The following is a 15252-nucleotide window of genomic DNA, read 5'->3' on the forward strand; positions in this document are numbered from 1 at the left end:
TGCTTTTTTTTAGCTGACTTATTTGACATTCTGCTGCCAATGCTGAACATTTATCAAGAATTTGTTCGGAATCATCAATATAGCCTACAAGTGCTGGCAAACTGTAAGCAAAACAGAGATTTTGACAAACTCTTGAAGCAATATGAAGCCAACCCAGCATGTGAGGGCAGGATGCTGGAAACTTTCCTTACCTACCCCATGTTTCAGGTATTCCCTGTGCATTTTTTGTGTATATTTGGTTTTACTGTTTGGTAAATTCATTTTATGTTACTGACATTGCAATCGATTGAGGGCTCATCTTGCTTAACTAGAAATGCTCTCCTGAAAATCAGTTTGGTGTAATTTATTTTTTTGTTACACCAAGACTCTGCCTGTGGAGATCTCCTCCCCAGCTATGCTGGCTCATCTTTGCTCAGTCTCAGGAATGTTGAGGGGGAGTGTAGGATGAGGATGGCACCGAAGAAAATTAGCAGGGAGCAGGTCCTTGACTTGGGACCCCTGGTTATAAAGCCCAGAGAGAGGTGATAGTCAGGAACTTAGAGCAGCCATAGGCACCTTACTGGGAATTCATTCGGTATCTTTCTCCCTGCTTTGCTCTTGAGCGACTTGGTCTTTAGCAAATGAAAAATAAACTGCAGAAGTTTCGAAAACTGTGCTTGCCCTCCTGATTTTTACTGTGATCTGCCTGGAGTAGACATTTTCTGCTGTTTTAAGATGTCTGTGAAGCACTGGCATGAGAAATTGATGTCTTTTCCATTTAACCTGACATTTTGCTCATCAGAGGAATAGTGAACCTTCTCAGTTTGTGCAGTTATTGGAAAGCCAGATAGAGAAAAAAAAAATAAAAGGAGCATCAGTGACACTTATGTTGAGGGTAGTTATTCATATTAGCCTAAGGAGCCATTAGCACCTGCAACAATACTTTTTTAATTTTTGAAGTGTTATATTTTAAAGTTTTTGCGGATTTGGGGCTCCTTTGGGTTGAGTTGAAGCCAGGTCAAGGGAGGGAAGGAAATGGTCCTGTTCCTGGGTGATGAGGAATGTTATTATGTCATTGCTGGTGACTTTCCACATGAGCATTATTTTGCCTCTCCTCCTACATAAATCTTGTTGTGTCAGACCAGTTATGCTGCACCATCACTTAGTTAAAAGCTCTGAAGGGTCCTTCTTTCTGTGGTTAAAAGCTCTGAAGGGTCCTTGTTGCCCTGTAGCCTTTAATAGTCAAATACTGGACATTCTTCCATCTCCTTTTGTGCAATGTGAATGTTATCTGAATGCGGCCAGGTCACGTGGTATTTTCAATGTCAAAAGAAATTTACATGCTCGTAATTTATTAAAATTGAGGGAAGGTATATATGGATTTACTGATATTGTATCTTATTGGTTTCAAGATTCCCAGATATATTATAACACTTCATGAACTTTTGGCTCACACACCACATGAACACGTTGAGAGAAAAAGCCTTGAATTTGCTAAATCTAAACTAGAGGAACTTTCAAGGTAAGATTTTTCTACCTTATCTCTGATTATTTTGAATTTAAGGTTTTGAAAAGAAAAACCAGTTTTCTTTATTTTTACTTGTTTTTGCTCTTTCAAAAATATATGCATTATAAAGAAAAGGATCAAACCCAAAACAGAAGATAATGAAAAATAACAAAAATATCTCAGTGTTATATTTTGTCTGTTCTAATATTTTTTTCTTTTTGGCAAATTTAAATCTCCAAGTGTCTCCTTGTATTTTGGTTAGGGAGAATCGAAATCACTATAGAAACCACCTACTCCTGGATTATGAACAGAGCAGTTCTCTTTACATAAAGAAATTTTATTTTTCTTAATTTAAAGAGAGAAGAGCATTTTAAATAATTATGGTCTTGGAAAGCACCTAGTTCTCTGTCTGTGTTATAATTTTAGTGTGCTAGTGTGCAAAGTGAATTTCTTATTTGCTTTAAATCATGCCAGATAAGCAGGAACTAAAGATATAGTCTGAGAACTTTTGCTCCCTGTGGAAACCTGCGCAATGAAGCTCTTCCCTGAACCCCCAGACCTCTCTCAGATGTTCCTCTCATCAGCCCAGTGGGAAATGTGTTTCTCCTCTCTGGGAAATGCAGTTTTCTGCTGAGAACAAAGAGACCATGAGTGAACTCCAGGATATAAATATTCAGTGTCTGGAGTATTCACTTAAGATGTGCTTGGAGAATATTTAGTTGTAAAAGATCTGCACGAGCAGATAAATCAGCTTTGGACTGGCTTCATCACATAAGTCAGAGTTCACTGCTGATGCATCTGATTCACCGCTGAACACTCAGAAGTGTCTGTGGAGTCTGAGACTGACTGATCCTCTCTGCTCATAAAGTCAGTAGAGACCATAAATGTAAAATTAACTGACTCATTTCCATCCCTTTAAGGTAGTTCTGAGGGAGGAGGAGATTCCAAGAAGTGCAGTCCAGTCTCATTTTAGGAAAATATAATTGCAAGAGCATATAAACTCTTGGATTTGTTTCAGCACCAAAAAAAAAAAAAAAAAAAAAAAAAAAAAAAAAAATCTGTATTTTTCTCTGTAAGGGGAGAATGCCTATAGGAAGAACAATAAGAAAAAGGAAATGTTGAAATATCAAAGCTGTGGTTGTTGAGGGAAAGGAAAGGAAAGGAAAGGAAAGGAAAGGAAAGGAAAGGAAAGGAAAGGAAAGGAAAAAGGAAAGGAAAAAGGAAAGGAAAAAGGAAAGGAAAAAGGAAAGGGGAAAGGAAAGGGGAAAGGAAAGGAAGAAGGAAAGGAAGAAGGAAAGGGGAAAGGAAAGGAAGAAGGAAAGGGGAAAGGAAAGGGGAAAGGAAAGGAAGAAGGAATGGAAAGGGGAAAAGAAAGGAGAAAGGAAATGATACATTGAATTGTATCCTGAAACAGGGACAGAGGAGGACCCTAAAGCCATGGAAAGGAAATCTTAAATACGCCCTACACAATTCTAGGCAACACTTTCCTGTTTGTGCACTAAGGATCAGGTTCTCTTCTATCAGCTGTGAAGTGTTTGTAGCTCGGTGGCATCTGTCAGATGTGCTCAGGAACAGTCACTAATCTGCCAAATTGGCTCCTCTGCTGAAAAATCAAAATGATCACAAGAACGGTTTGAAAAGGAGAGGAAAAAAGGCAGGAGACCTGCGCTGGAGTGGTGAGGCACTGGGTGGGTAGATCTGTAGCAGGTGGTGAAGGGCATGCACTGTGTCTTCAGAGACACAGCAGGTGTGAGGCACGTTTTGGGGAGATAAAGTGCATTTTTGTCCCCAACAGAGTGATGCACGACGAGGTGAGTGACACAGAGAACATCCGGAAGAACCTAGCCATAGAGAGGACCATAGTGGAGGGCTGTGACATATTGCTAGATACCAGCCAAACCTTTATACGCCAAGGTAAGACATTCCTCTGCAAAGCTGCCCAAAAATCATGAAAAATACTGCACTGAAGGCAGCAGGGCTCACACTGCCATCATCAGGCTGGGCACTGCACTGGGCACTTGTCAGCATCCTGAGCCTGTCCCTGCAGGGTGAGTCACAAAGTGCCCTGAAAACGGGTGATTTTGGGCTGTGGTTGGACCTCAGTTCTGTGCTGCTTTCTGCAGGAAAATCAGCAGCACGTGAGTGGTAAAGCCCCCATGAGATTGTGATTCACATTCTGCCTGGACTGTGGTCCCAAGGGGATGGAGCAGGGGAAGAGCAGCACTCTTCTCCTCTCTGTCTATTGATGGCAGCTTTGGAAACTCTTTCTGTTGAAAATCAGTTACAGCAGAGGTGGAATTTGTTGTTAAGTTCCCAAAAACTCTGCTAGAATAACATTTCCATTTTAAATAAGGGACAGGGGTTTTTGCCAGGAACTGCAAATTGGTTGCAATTCTTACTTGGTGATGTTTACTTTAGCTGCTTATTTTTCTCCCATTTATATAATATTTTACTTTTGGATCTTTTGAAGCCAGTTACTGGGTTTGTACAAAATAGCTACAGATCTGTACTGCAGGATTATGACAGATTTTGCTCCTTTCTGCTGAAAAGCATTAAAAATACTCAGGAAAGGTTGGGAATATAATTTAGGTGCATCCCTTCCTCAAACTTTTCCAGATAACCTCAGCAGAACATCTGGTATTTGAAGGGGCCATATTGCACTTGGTAATTAATAGGCTTTCTGTACATTTTGTAATGCATTTTATGCTGTTTCTGTAGTTATGTGGCCAAACTATGAATTTTCTCTAATAACTTCCAATATTATTTTTACAGTACACTAACAATATTGTTTTTACAAACCCTGTTAAATTACTTGATTCTTCATTACATGCATTCATTTTAATCTCTGAGGTGTTTTAAGAGTTATGAATATGGCTTTCAGAAAAAAAACAAGTTGTTTTGCACCCACAGCCAAAAAATTATAATGCTGTGATTATCCTAGATTGACTTGTACTATGAAATCTAATTAAAGTTTAGAATTTTTTTAAAGATTATTACAATATGTAATACAAATATGTATTTTTATTTATTGGGGTTTTCCCATTAAGACTGACTGACAGTGTTTTGTCTGTGTACCGACTGCTTCAAAAGTAAAATTTAGAATTTTTTTCTGTGGGAATCAATCTGTACAAATTACTGTTGTCTTGTTAGTCGCAAGGCCAAACCCTGTAAGTAAATTAAATTCAGATTTATTTCTAGGCACACAGTCAGAGGGCAGTGGTCAGGAGTCTGTGTTACAGAAGGTTGTATCAGCTTATCTGGTGGAACATCCACTGCCTGTGATTCTTGCAAGGGCAGAAATCTGAATAAAGCAAATGAAGTAATGGAGCCCATTTTCCTTTTACATCTGACAGTGGGGTCACGTTGGCATGGTGTCCATCTCCTCTGGTTTCAGTAAGGCTTCCATTTGTTGTCTTGATTAATGTAGATGGGCACAGGAACCTCTTTTCCAGCTTAAAACAGGAGAGAGGAGCCACTACCTTTGTTCAGGCTTTTTTTGTGGATGTTAATGGCAACTTTTTTATGTATTACAGACTTAGAAGAGATTGATTCTGTTGAGTCGTACATGTTGAGACCTCAGGAACTGTCCCTGGCAGTGTTTTGCAATGCAGATTGTGAATTCTCATTCGAGTTTCTTGGGGTCTGATTTTCCCTGCCTCTCACTTAGGTACAGATTTTATAGTCAGGCACACAAACAAGTGAGGAATGTTTTCTTTGTGAGGCTGAAGGACACTCAGGGAGTCTCAAATGTGTTGACATCCAAACAGCTGAGCACCCCAAGCCCCTCTGTTGCCTTCAAACACTGATGCTTCTACCATCAGCTGCTGTGAATTTTCCTCTGCTGATAAAGATATTGTAACCACAAAGTCATGCTGAAGCTGGAAGGGACTTTGGAAATTACCTATTCCAGTCTCAAAGCAGCACCAGCTGGAGGAGGTTGGCTTCTGCCATGCCCAGTCAGTATTTTATTCTTTCCAAGGACAAAGACTCCACAGCCTCCCTGAATTCCAGTGTTTAACACTCTTCCAGTGTTTAACACTCTGAGCAGTAAAAAAGCCCAAAAACCTCCAGCATGGGGTAACCCAGACTGAGCTGGTAAATCAGACAGCTCAGTGTAGACTTCTGAATGCTTGGGTTTGTTTATAAATCCAGCCTTTTTTATTCCTTGGATTGAGCAAAGGCTGAGAAGGGTGACTGTTGAAGCATTAAAGTGCTGAAAGTGCTTAAGGCCTGAGGCTGGATAAAAATTCATGGGATTACACTATTGTCCAAACTATACTGTTAATGAATGTTCTAAAATTAGCTTCACTTGCTCATTGCATCTGTGCATTGGCCAATTGTGACCATTTTTTTTCCTTAAGAGGAAATCTGTGGTAGAGCCAATGCCCAGTTTTGTTAACCACTAAAGCCTGATGAGAATGCCCAAGGTCCTTGCTTGGGGTCAGCCATGCAGTATGTGTAGGAGATGTGTTCCTCTCTGCACGTTTGAAAGAGATAAAATGCAGTGTCTGTTTTCTGCTTTTAGAGAGAGGTTTGCTCTCTATTACCTTATTAACAGTATTTCAGCTCTGTGCAAGAATATTGTTTAACCTCAGCCCATTATGGCATTACAGAGCATGTTAGTCCTGAAAGCATTCCAATGAAAGTAAAAATAAATAAATAAACAAAAATTACCAGTAACCTTACTTCTGTAAGAATATCATATTTATAGGTACTATTACTTTACTAAGCAAAGCAGAAACAAAATGTACAGATTGAATATTGCTTCCCTAAATGTGTAGATGGAATTTTAGGACTAAAAGTACCCAGGGAATTTTGTCTAGGAGCTGTTTTGAACATGCTGGCCTTGCAGCGTGGCTTGAGGGACAATCAGCGTAACACGGAAAAGTCACGGTTCCAACACATGGAAATGATCTCCTCCCTCTCTCCTACAGCTGAGGCAGGTTGGCTGCTTGTCCGGGGGAAATGCACAACAGCCAGTAAATATTTATGGGTTTGGGTCAGAATGTAAGTGAATCTGAAATGTTCCAAACTCCTCTGCAAAATTCTAGAGCGTAACTTCACTGTTGTGTTTCGGTGACACAAGTTGTGTTATACATTTAGTCTAAGTGTGAAATGTCTGTCAGAGAACACTGTTCTCTGGCAAATTTACTGCTGTGTAATTTCCCATGTCAGTAGAACTTTATATATTAATACTTTAAGACTACTTAAATATATATAGAGAGAGTTAAGTGTAGAAAAAAATGTAGATAAATAGCACCTTTCTCAGTTACTGCAATTTCTCTGTTTGATAATTTAAGATTGCGTATGTGAACTTTCAGAAAGATAATCCTTTTGACAACACAGAGTAAGAGTTGCTAATTTAATATTCCATGGATAATTCTGTCAGGCTGACGTTGTGTCAGGGTGCCACCACTACTTTGAGCTTTGATGCAGCTGTGCCACTTCGTATCTGGAAGGGGCAGGTCAAAGCCTTCTCCTCCTGCTTGTTCTGCTGTGCAGCTCCCTTTTGCATCATCAGTTTCTTGGTGCTTTCATGACCTTGCTCCTATCAGGGAGCTAAGTCAGCTGCCTCTTCCCAGCATTATTTTCATGCTGCTTTAGCTGTGTGAGTACCTGATGCTGGAACAAGGCACGAGCCAGTGTAAAGGTAATAGTGAGGAGAGATGTGTGGGAAGGAGACTAGGAGGTCTCTTGGCTGCCCTGTCTGCTAGCAGCAAGTTGTATGGTAGAAATATTTCTGTTTAATCTACAGAGGAGTTGCACTTCACCGCCAAATTTAACTCCTGCTTCAAATTTGGAGGTGATACACATGGTGGGATCAATCTGGAAAAGTTGGTCACAGACTGAGATGTGAAACAGCAAGAGAAGCAGAGCTGTCCCCAGCCTGGAGCTCTGCAAAGCAAAATTCAGGCTTATGCAAGCAGGTTCAATTTAGTTCGGGAGTGTTTTACTGGCAACACATTTCAGATGAGCTGTGGAGCACTGACAGTTGTGCAGTACAAGATGAGAAGAAGAGATATGCTTCATTTCCATCTCTCTTGTACATGGGCACACACACAAACTCTTTTCCATCAAAAAGAACTTTCCATTCTCTGTCTCTTTGGTTTGGAAGTGTCTTTTGCAAGTGTAGTGTCTGTCAGAGTGGTGTTTGCTGTTCAGCCACGTTTTCTGATCAATGGCCTCTTGGTGTGTTTAATTGCCTAATCAGCCCTGGATCTAATCCTGCCATGTACACAAATGTTAGTCTAGACTGTACTTGAGTCTATTTATGATAACAAAAAAAGGGAATCTGTGCAGTAAAAAAGAGATTGACTTGTTCTTGAAAGAGACGCTGATACACATTGATACTGGAATGAAGAGTTGTGTTAATAATATAATAGTGTTCAATGAATTAACAGTTTGAACATTACCTACTAACTATATTATTGTAATACAGTAGATTTTGCACCTTCATTACCAGGTTCCCTTATCCAGGTCCCCTCAGTTGAGAGGGGAAAGCTGAGTAAAGTTCGCCTGGGCTCATTGTCTTTGAAGAAGGAAGGAGAAAGACAATGCTTCTTGTTTACAAAACACTTCTTAATTTGTACAAGAAGTTCAGGAGGAAAACTGCATCTTCTTAAGGTATGGACTTCATATTATGATTTAATTGTATTAAATTTAAATGTTGGCAGTTCATCTTTGGTGAACTGCCAACATTTTGCTGTTTTATGGGTTTCATGTGAGCTTTGCATTAGTGGTTATAAACAAAAGTGGGGTGGTGCACAATGTTTAGCTGCTTTATCTTTTCATTGCAAATAATAGAATTCAGTCAATTTCCTTTTATTAGACCCAGTTAATTCTAGTAAACCGGAGATTAGAAACAAGGCATTGATGTATCTATTTGTTTGAAGTGGTGAATAAATTCAGTGTATGTAGCACTGAATTTAAGTCAGTTTTCAGTGCATAAATCAGTCAGTACAACCCTGCAGAATTGCCAAATAACATTTTCCAGAGCTCTAATAAAATTAATTTTCAAAGTCAATTCAGTTTTCCTGAACAGCATGTTCTCTTAAAATAAAATGTAGTCTAAGAACAATCTAGTTATATTTGTTGAGAATCTGTCTTTCATACTGCTGGCTTGTGGGTAAGGAGATGTTGATAGTTCATGGAGTGGGTTATGTTGAATGGAATTTTAATTTGGCATACCAAGAGGTTATTAAGGGTCATGTACTTTACCACTTTGCACCTCTTACATAGTTCAAGTACTTATGCAAAATAAATAGAGTCTAACAGAACCTTTAAGAAAACTTGTATGTATTTCACTTACATTCAGAAGATGAAATTCTAGTTAATTTTTTTGGAACTTGTGAGCAAGTCTGTGTGTGCCATAAATTAAAGCATGGTAAAAGTGAAAGAAGTTTTGTGCATTGTACTATTAATCTGCTGGATTCGGAAAAACATTACATTTAATCAGTTTGAGTTTAGTTCTTTAAGGAAAAAATGTGCATCATGAAATTGATGTATCTTAGAGCTCTGAGTAATGTAAAATGTTAGAGTCAGGCCTGTCAACATTTAAAAAAACCTGTGACAAATGGGAATAAATAACATTTGTGTGAAATGTGCTTTGTTTCCACAGACAGGAGGTGTTCTGTCTCTGATAGAATGCACTCTGGTCGAGGAGACAGAAGCGAGTGATGATGATTGTAAGTTAAATTCAGCTGTCAGTAGTAAGTACAGTTTCTAGTTTCCTAAAATTAGTACCCTTTTCTATTTTTTCCATAAGAGCAAATAGATATGTTGTTGTGAAAGCAGTACAATACAGTGTAAAACTGATACATTAAAATTGCTGTTCTACTAATGGACATGCTGGCTTGGATGGAGCATTGTTTTGTTGTATTTGTTCCTGCTGTTAACACCCCTTACTGGATTTTCAAGAGGGTTGGCTGGAGAAATGTGGCTTTTGTATTCAAGCTCACCCAGAGCATCTCGGAAAAAAAAAAAAATTGAAAATTAAAAAAAAAGGAAAAAAGCCTTAAATAAGCTGCATAATAATTTGCTTTCTGGAATGCATGGGAGTTGACTGATTTGGAAGAATTAATGGGAACTTTTGGCCTTGGGCTCCCCACAAATCTGGAGTGCAAGCTTATTCAAATGGCATTACAAAATACAGTCTCAGGCTGATTTTATTGTTACTCCTTTTGTTTTCCATCCTGCAGTTTGTCAAGTTTTGCGCTTGAATTGTGAAAGTAGTTTTATTAATTTGAGTGATACTTGTAGTATGGTGAGGATGTATTAGCATAAAAGTGTTATAAGAAACTTTATCTTGAAGAGCAAATCCCAATATGTGAACAACAAAATGAGTTGTTGGATACCTAATTGGATTTGCTCTTTATCAGCAAGATGTTTTATAGCTTTTCCATTGTAAATGAAATCACTGTTTTCTTTGCCCTATGCTGTAATGTTTCATGGTGTGACTTTTTTTCTCCCCCTCTGGCTGTAAAGCAAAAGGCTCTGGGCAAGTGTTTGGACACTTGGATTTCAAGCTGATAGTGGAGCCCACGGATGCTCCTCCTTTCACTGTTGTCCTTTTGGCCCCATCACGGCAGGAGAAAGCTGCGTGGACAAGTGACATCAGCCAGGTACCTCAGTGCTTCTCTTTCTTGGTTTGAAAAGCCAGGTGTCTGCTGAGGGAGGCAGGAGCCTCCCTTGGAATGGAAAATGCAAACCCCCTCCCTCTGATTTATTGTAATTTTGAAATTATGGGGCTCTCAGGCAAAGATATGGGAGTAGGTATAACAGTTCTGTACTAGGAAAATTAACAATACAAATGCAATAGTACAAAAAGGAAATAAAACAACTGCCAGAGTGATCACAGTCCCTGCCCCCTGTGTGTCAGGGCGGTGTCCCAGCCCCATCCCATGGGGGCTCAGCCCTCCTGCAGTGCCAGCTGTGGCTCTGCTGCAGCAGGGATCCTGCACGAGGGGGGAGTTTTCCTCTGCAGCTCCAGGGCTGCTGCAGATGGGCCTGGGCTCCCTCTGGCCATGCGGGGCAGCAGAAAGCCGCTCCTCTGGCAGTGCAGGGGGCAGAGGCTGCTGGGGCGTCCCAAAGCTCAGATTGGATCCAGGTAGGAATGCTTGGCTCCTCCCCTGGGCGGGGCATCTCCCCATGGGATGCTGGGATTGGATCAGCCCTGCAGGGACACTCCCTGGCCAGGGACAGGAGGTGATTAATAATGAATGGACCATGGACAGGAGGTGATTAATGATGAATGGGCCATGGACAGCAGAGAGCTCCTGGAGGGAGGATTGGCTGTGGGAAAGATAAAGAAAACTGCCCAGTGAACATGAGAGAACTGCCCCAGCTCTGACAGGTGGGAATGGAATACACACCCCCATTTCCAACCTAAGACCTTTTCTCACCTGGTTTTGGTGAGGTCTTCCTTCAATCTGAGCTTCTGAAAAGCAACCTCACACAGGTGTGATGAACACCTTTGATTTGCTGTGAAAAACCATTAGTGCTGCCTGTTCTCCTCAAAATTCTGTCGTTGCATTTGAGTCACCAGGGAAGTGTGTTTCTCAAAAACAGAGACGGTGTATAAATTTCAAAATTGTCCATCAACAAACATAGTGGTAAGCATTTTTATGTCTAAGGAGAGCCCATCTAGACATCTATTTTGATTTAAGAAGGTTTATTCATGTACTGATTTATATATGATTTTCATACAGATCAAAACCACCTGAGTCCTAGCGTGAAAGTGATACCCTATCACATCACTAATGAAGTAAGAAAATGGGCTAAATTCTTTTTTCCACCAAAAAGGAATGCTAACAAACCATTATAAATAATTGCTGAGCATTCTGACAGTGTGCAGGAACTGTCAATGTTGTGAATAAACAAAAAGGGTATTTAATTTTTTTTAAATGTCAGGGATAAGTTGTTGGGGTTTTTTAAAATTGCTTTTTACTTTAAGCATAATAGACAAACTTTGTCATAATCTATTTGTGGAACGAAGTTGAATGCAAAAACAAACCAAACAAAACAAAAACCCTGAACTTCCAGCTAACCAGAGCTAAATCAAGGCTATTTGTGTTTTGTTTATGCACACAAACAAGAACATAAGTCTCTCATAGTTCTGAATTCAGATCCTATCCTCTATTAATTTAGAGAGAAATAGCTGATTAGAGGAATATCAGCATGGAATGTCATGCATTTCCAAAGTTGCTATCATTGCTGGCAACATCTCCAGATGAATCATCATCATAATGAGAAGAAATTGCTTAAAAAATAAGAATTCTGACTTATTTTGTGCCAGATTAACATTTTTGAAAGGACAAAAATATGCAAATAAAAATCTCAAAATACAGTATGAGCTACAACTTGCTATCTTGCAGACAGACCTGGTTGGAGAATTTTTTACAAAACAGATTTTTGGGAAATTATTGTTATTCCATTGATATGTAAAATTACTGGAGTAATTTCCTGGCACAGATAGACCATTGAAGAATGCTACCAAGTCCATTCTTAGCCTAAATTATAATAATTTTAAAAATCATCGGATACCATGATTGGTGCTAAGGGCTTCTTTGAACTATTTCAAGGTCAAATAGGGGAAATATAAGTACTTCTATTAAATGTGTTTCTCACTGCTTTTAGGTAATGATTTGAGAAAATCATATTGTGAATTACTGCAGCTGTACTTTTCAAATAATCCTAAAATCCTGAATTGAAACCTGCATAAAACTGCATAGATGATATTTTAAATTTAAAACTATAGATGCAATCTAAACCTGAAGAGGCCTGTGATTATCAGGTTTGAGCAATTCTGTATCAGTCATTGGTTTGAAATGAAATATTCCACAGCCTGAGGGCAACATGTATTCTTGAAGTCAGGATAAATGTGTGTGATAATTTCTGGAACTCCTTTTTACTGATGTAAGGAGGTTGTCCATATATTAAAAAAAAAAGTATATGTATATATGTATACATATATATGTATATAGATATACGTATTTATAAAAGTAGAAAATATAATGAAGACAAGAGCCCTGTAGGGTTTGGTAGAGGTCCAACCCCTTCCCCAGCTCTGTTCCCTTCTTTGGGCTCATCTGAATTACATAAAACTGCACTTAAAAGTCCCTCCTAATTCCCAGCCTCAAACATTTATACAAGGGTTTGCAGGGAGCAGCTTGGACAGCTTCCTCACAGCTGCGTTTCGCAAGGAGCACCACTTGAATTTGTTTTTACAAATGTGTTTCTGGAAGCTTTTATATTCCCTTATAGTCTTTTGCACAGAGGTAGAGGTTAAGGTATTACCATACCCCTTGGAGTATAAAGCCTTCTGACTTTCTTGTGGTCTTGATTTCTCAAGCTTACACTCTTTCAGGAAACACTAGAAATAATGAGTTTTGTTCCCTTTCAAAGGAGCTTCAAAGGAAATATCACTTCCAACTCAAAGTACTTAATCATGTGGAAAAGAAAAGGTTTCTGAACTGAATACCCTGAGAGGCAAAGGCTAGAGAAGCATATCGACTCTAATTCTTGCATCACTGCTTTTCATTTGAGATAATACCTTGTCTTAATCAGCCCATAGCCTGCAAAAGCTGTGCTTTGAGCTTATAGGGATATGAAAAGTGTTTTGACTTTAACAGTTTTCAACGTTTATTTCCACAGTGCATTGATAATATAAGGTGCAATGGATTAATGACAATAGTGTTTGAAGAAAACTCCAAAGTCACAGTGCCACATATGATCAAGTAAGTGCAACAGAGAACAAAATATGTTGTTGTGTTTCTTCAATAAAATTTTTAACAAGAGAAAGCATGTGTTTAGAGAATGCAAATCTTTAATTTCTTTTTTCTCGCATTTTTGTGGAATGGAACCGATTCTCTATTCCAAAGCATATATTTTCAAACTCCTTTCTTGGAGTTGTAGGGATCACTCAGAGTGGTAAATTCTCAATTCACAGTGTTGCATCACAACTCAGATTTTTCTAGGTTTTCAGTAGCTGGCTTCAGTTACGCCTCTGATGAATGATTTTGTTCTCAGCTTTTCCTTGTCATCTCATAATTTTATTGGACATTTTTACAATGTCTTCAGAATTTATGTGACTGCAGGCAAGTACCATTTTCAAAGGTATTTTGTTATAATAGCCAAAGTTTTTGTTCTCTGTATTTCTGTTATTTCTGTTAAAAAATTACTTTCTCTCATGATTTTAACTGATCACATCAAAGTAGCATCATTGTTTATAAGGCTGCTTCCTTTACCTTTGGATTCTCTCAGTTATTTATTGTAATAAGTGTTTTTTGTTTCTAGTGAGATATTTTCAGTACATGATTCCAGATTTTTAACACAACTTGGATCTTCTGCATACCTCAATTTACATGAGTTTTACTTTTTAGAATCCAATGAATATATAAGTGAATGGAACATAGGGATAGACATAAAACTATTACTTTTTCCACTATTATCTGTCACATCTCTTGGTTTTTCAAATGCCTCTTCTGTAGTTGTTTCCTCTCCTCTGTGCTTAGAAATGGGAGAGAGAAAGCATCTGGTGTGTGCACTGTTAGGGCACACACCTTTGATCCCTGGAAATAAGGCATTTTATTGTCCTCAGATTTATTCCAGGAACTCTCCAGTGTGTAAAAACTTCTGTCACCTGCTGAGTTTTAAAAGTACATTTGTCCCCTTTCAAAGTACAGCAGGACCTCAGTCCCCATGCCAACAAAAAGGAATATTTATTCTGTAGAACATACAGGACTTTCACAACAAACACAAATTTGGTGTTCTCCTTCTTAAATTTGACTTGCCTGATTTGCAGCACAGTTTGACTTTCAGAGTCAGACGTCATTGAATGATATAAACAAAAAATTGCCACTTTTTGGAGGGCCTAGTTTAAGAAACAAGATTTTGTGGTTGTTGGTTCTTTTATGTAATACAGTGTAGAATTGTGTGGAATATCCTGATCTTTCTTGTGAGAAAATCTAATAATTTATAACAAAATAGGCAGAGAGAGATGGGGTGTATTGAAAGATGCTTTACTTAGTATTCATCCCATTTATTTGCAAACTAGACAAAACAGAATTTGAGGGGAAACCCCTCTCCTATTATCGGTAGGGTTATGTAAATGATTCTCTTTTTTTATTTCCAAGCAGAAATTTATTGTTTTTTGATTTTGGTTTTTCAACTAAAATTAAGTTTTTTCTTGGTTTCTGCTTTGAAATTTGAAATGTTTTGTGCTGTTCCCTCTTTCTTCTCTTAAAATCAAAAGTAATTCTTGGAGCTGAAGGCAGGTGTTAATTTGCAGGTAAGCCTTAAACCTAACTAAGGGATTAATTTTTAAAATCCATTACTTTATTTTAGAAAAAGTTTGATCCCAGCAGAAAACGTTGCAATCAAGTATTCCAAACTGAGATTTTAGTAATATTGACCTATGAGCCACAATGGCCTGAAAGAGACAAGAGAGGACAATTCTGCCACCTGTTCCATTTCAGAAATGTAAGCATGATTAACAGTTTCTTAGGCTTTGAGGTGCAAAGCATTTGCCAAAAACAAAATTTAAGTTCCCTTAGTTATGGAAGCATTTGTCACCACAAATTAAAAGTTTTCCTGCATTGATGAAACACAATAGTGCATAAATTTTTGCTTCTTTTGTGTTGACAGGAACAGCTAAAGGGGTATCACTCCTCCGATGCCTTGAAAAGCTGCCTAGAACAGAGGCTAGACAGTGTTAAAGGAATAAAGTAGGGATTTATTAAAAGGCCTTCAAAAGACACAACTAGGGC

General features: G+C 38.6%; 1 protein-coding gene across 4 annotated transcripts in view; it reads left to right on the forward strand.

The window, feature by feature from the left end:
- RASGRF2 (Ras protein specific guanine nucleotide releasing factor 2) overlaps nt 1-15252 on the forward strand; it is a 121783-nt gene that overhangs the window by 53572 nt on the left and 52959 nt on the right. For 2 of the 4 annotated variants that reach the window (XM_054287598.1, XM_054287599.1), the window contains exons 7-13: nt 14-207; nt 1392-1501; nt 3282-3400; nt 7950-8110; nt 9105-9195; nt 9971-10107; nt 13139-13221. In XM_054287598.1, the coding sequence (XP_054143573.1) occupies nt 14-207; nt 1392-1501; nt 3282-3400; nt 7950-8110; nt 9105-9195; nt 9971-10107; nt 13139-13221 (895 nt within the window). The remainder of the gene's footprint in view (nt 1-13; nt 208-1391; nt 1502-3281; nt 3401-7949; nt 8111-9104; nt 9196-9970; nt 10108-13138; nt 13222-15252) is intronic. The other 2 variants (XM_054287600.1, XM_054287601.1) reach the window with 1 other exon arrangement.

This window comes from Melozone crissalis, unplaced genomic scaffold (assembly GCF_028551555.1).
Source record: "Melozone crissalis strain CALT ecotype California unplaced genomic scaffold, PUWL_Pcris_2 ptg000060l_1, whole genome shotgun sequence".
Classification (NCBI taxonomy): domain Eukaryota; kingdom Metazoa; phylum Chordata; class Aves; order Passeriformes; family Passerellidae; genus Melozone; species Melozone crissalis.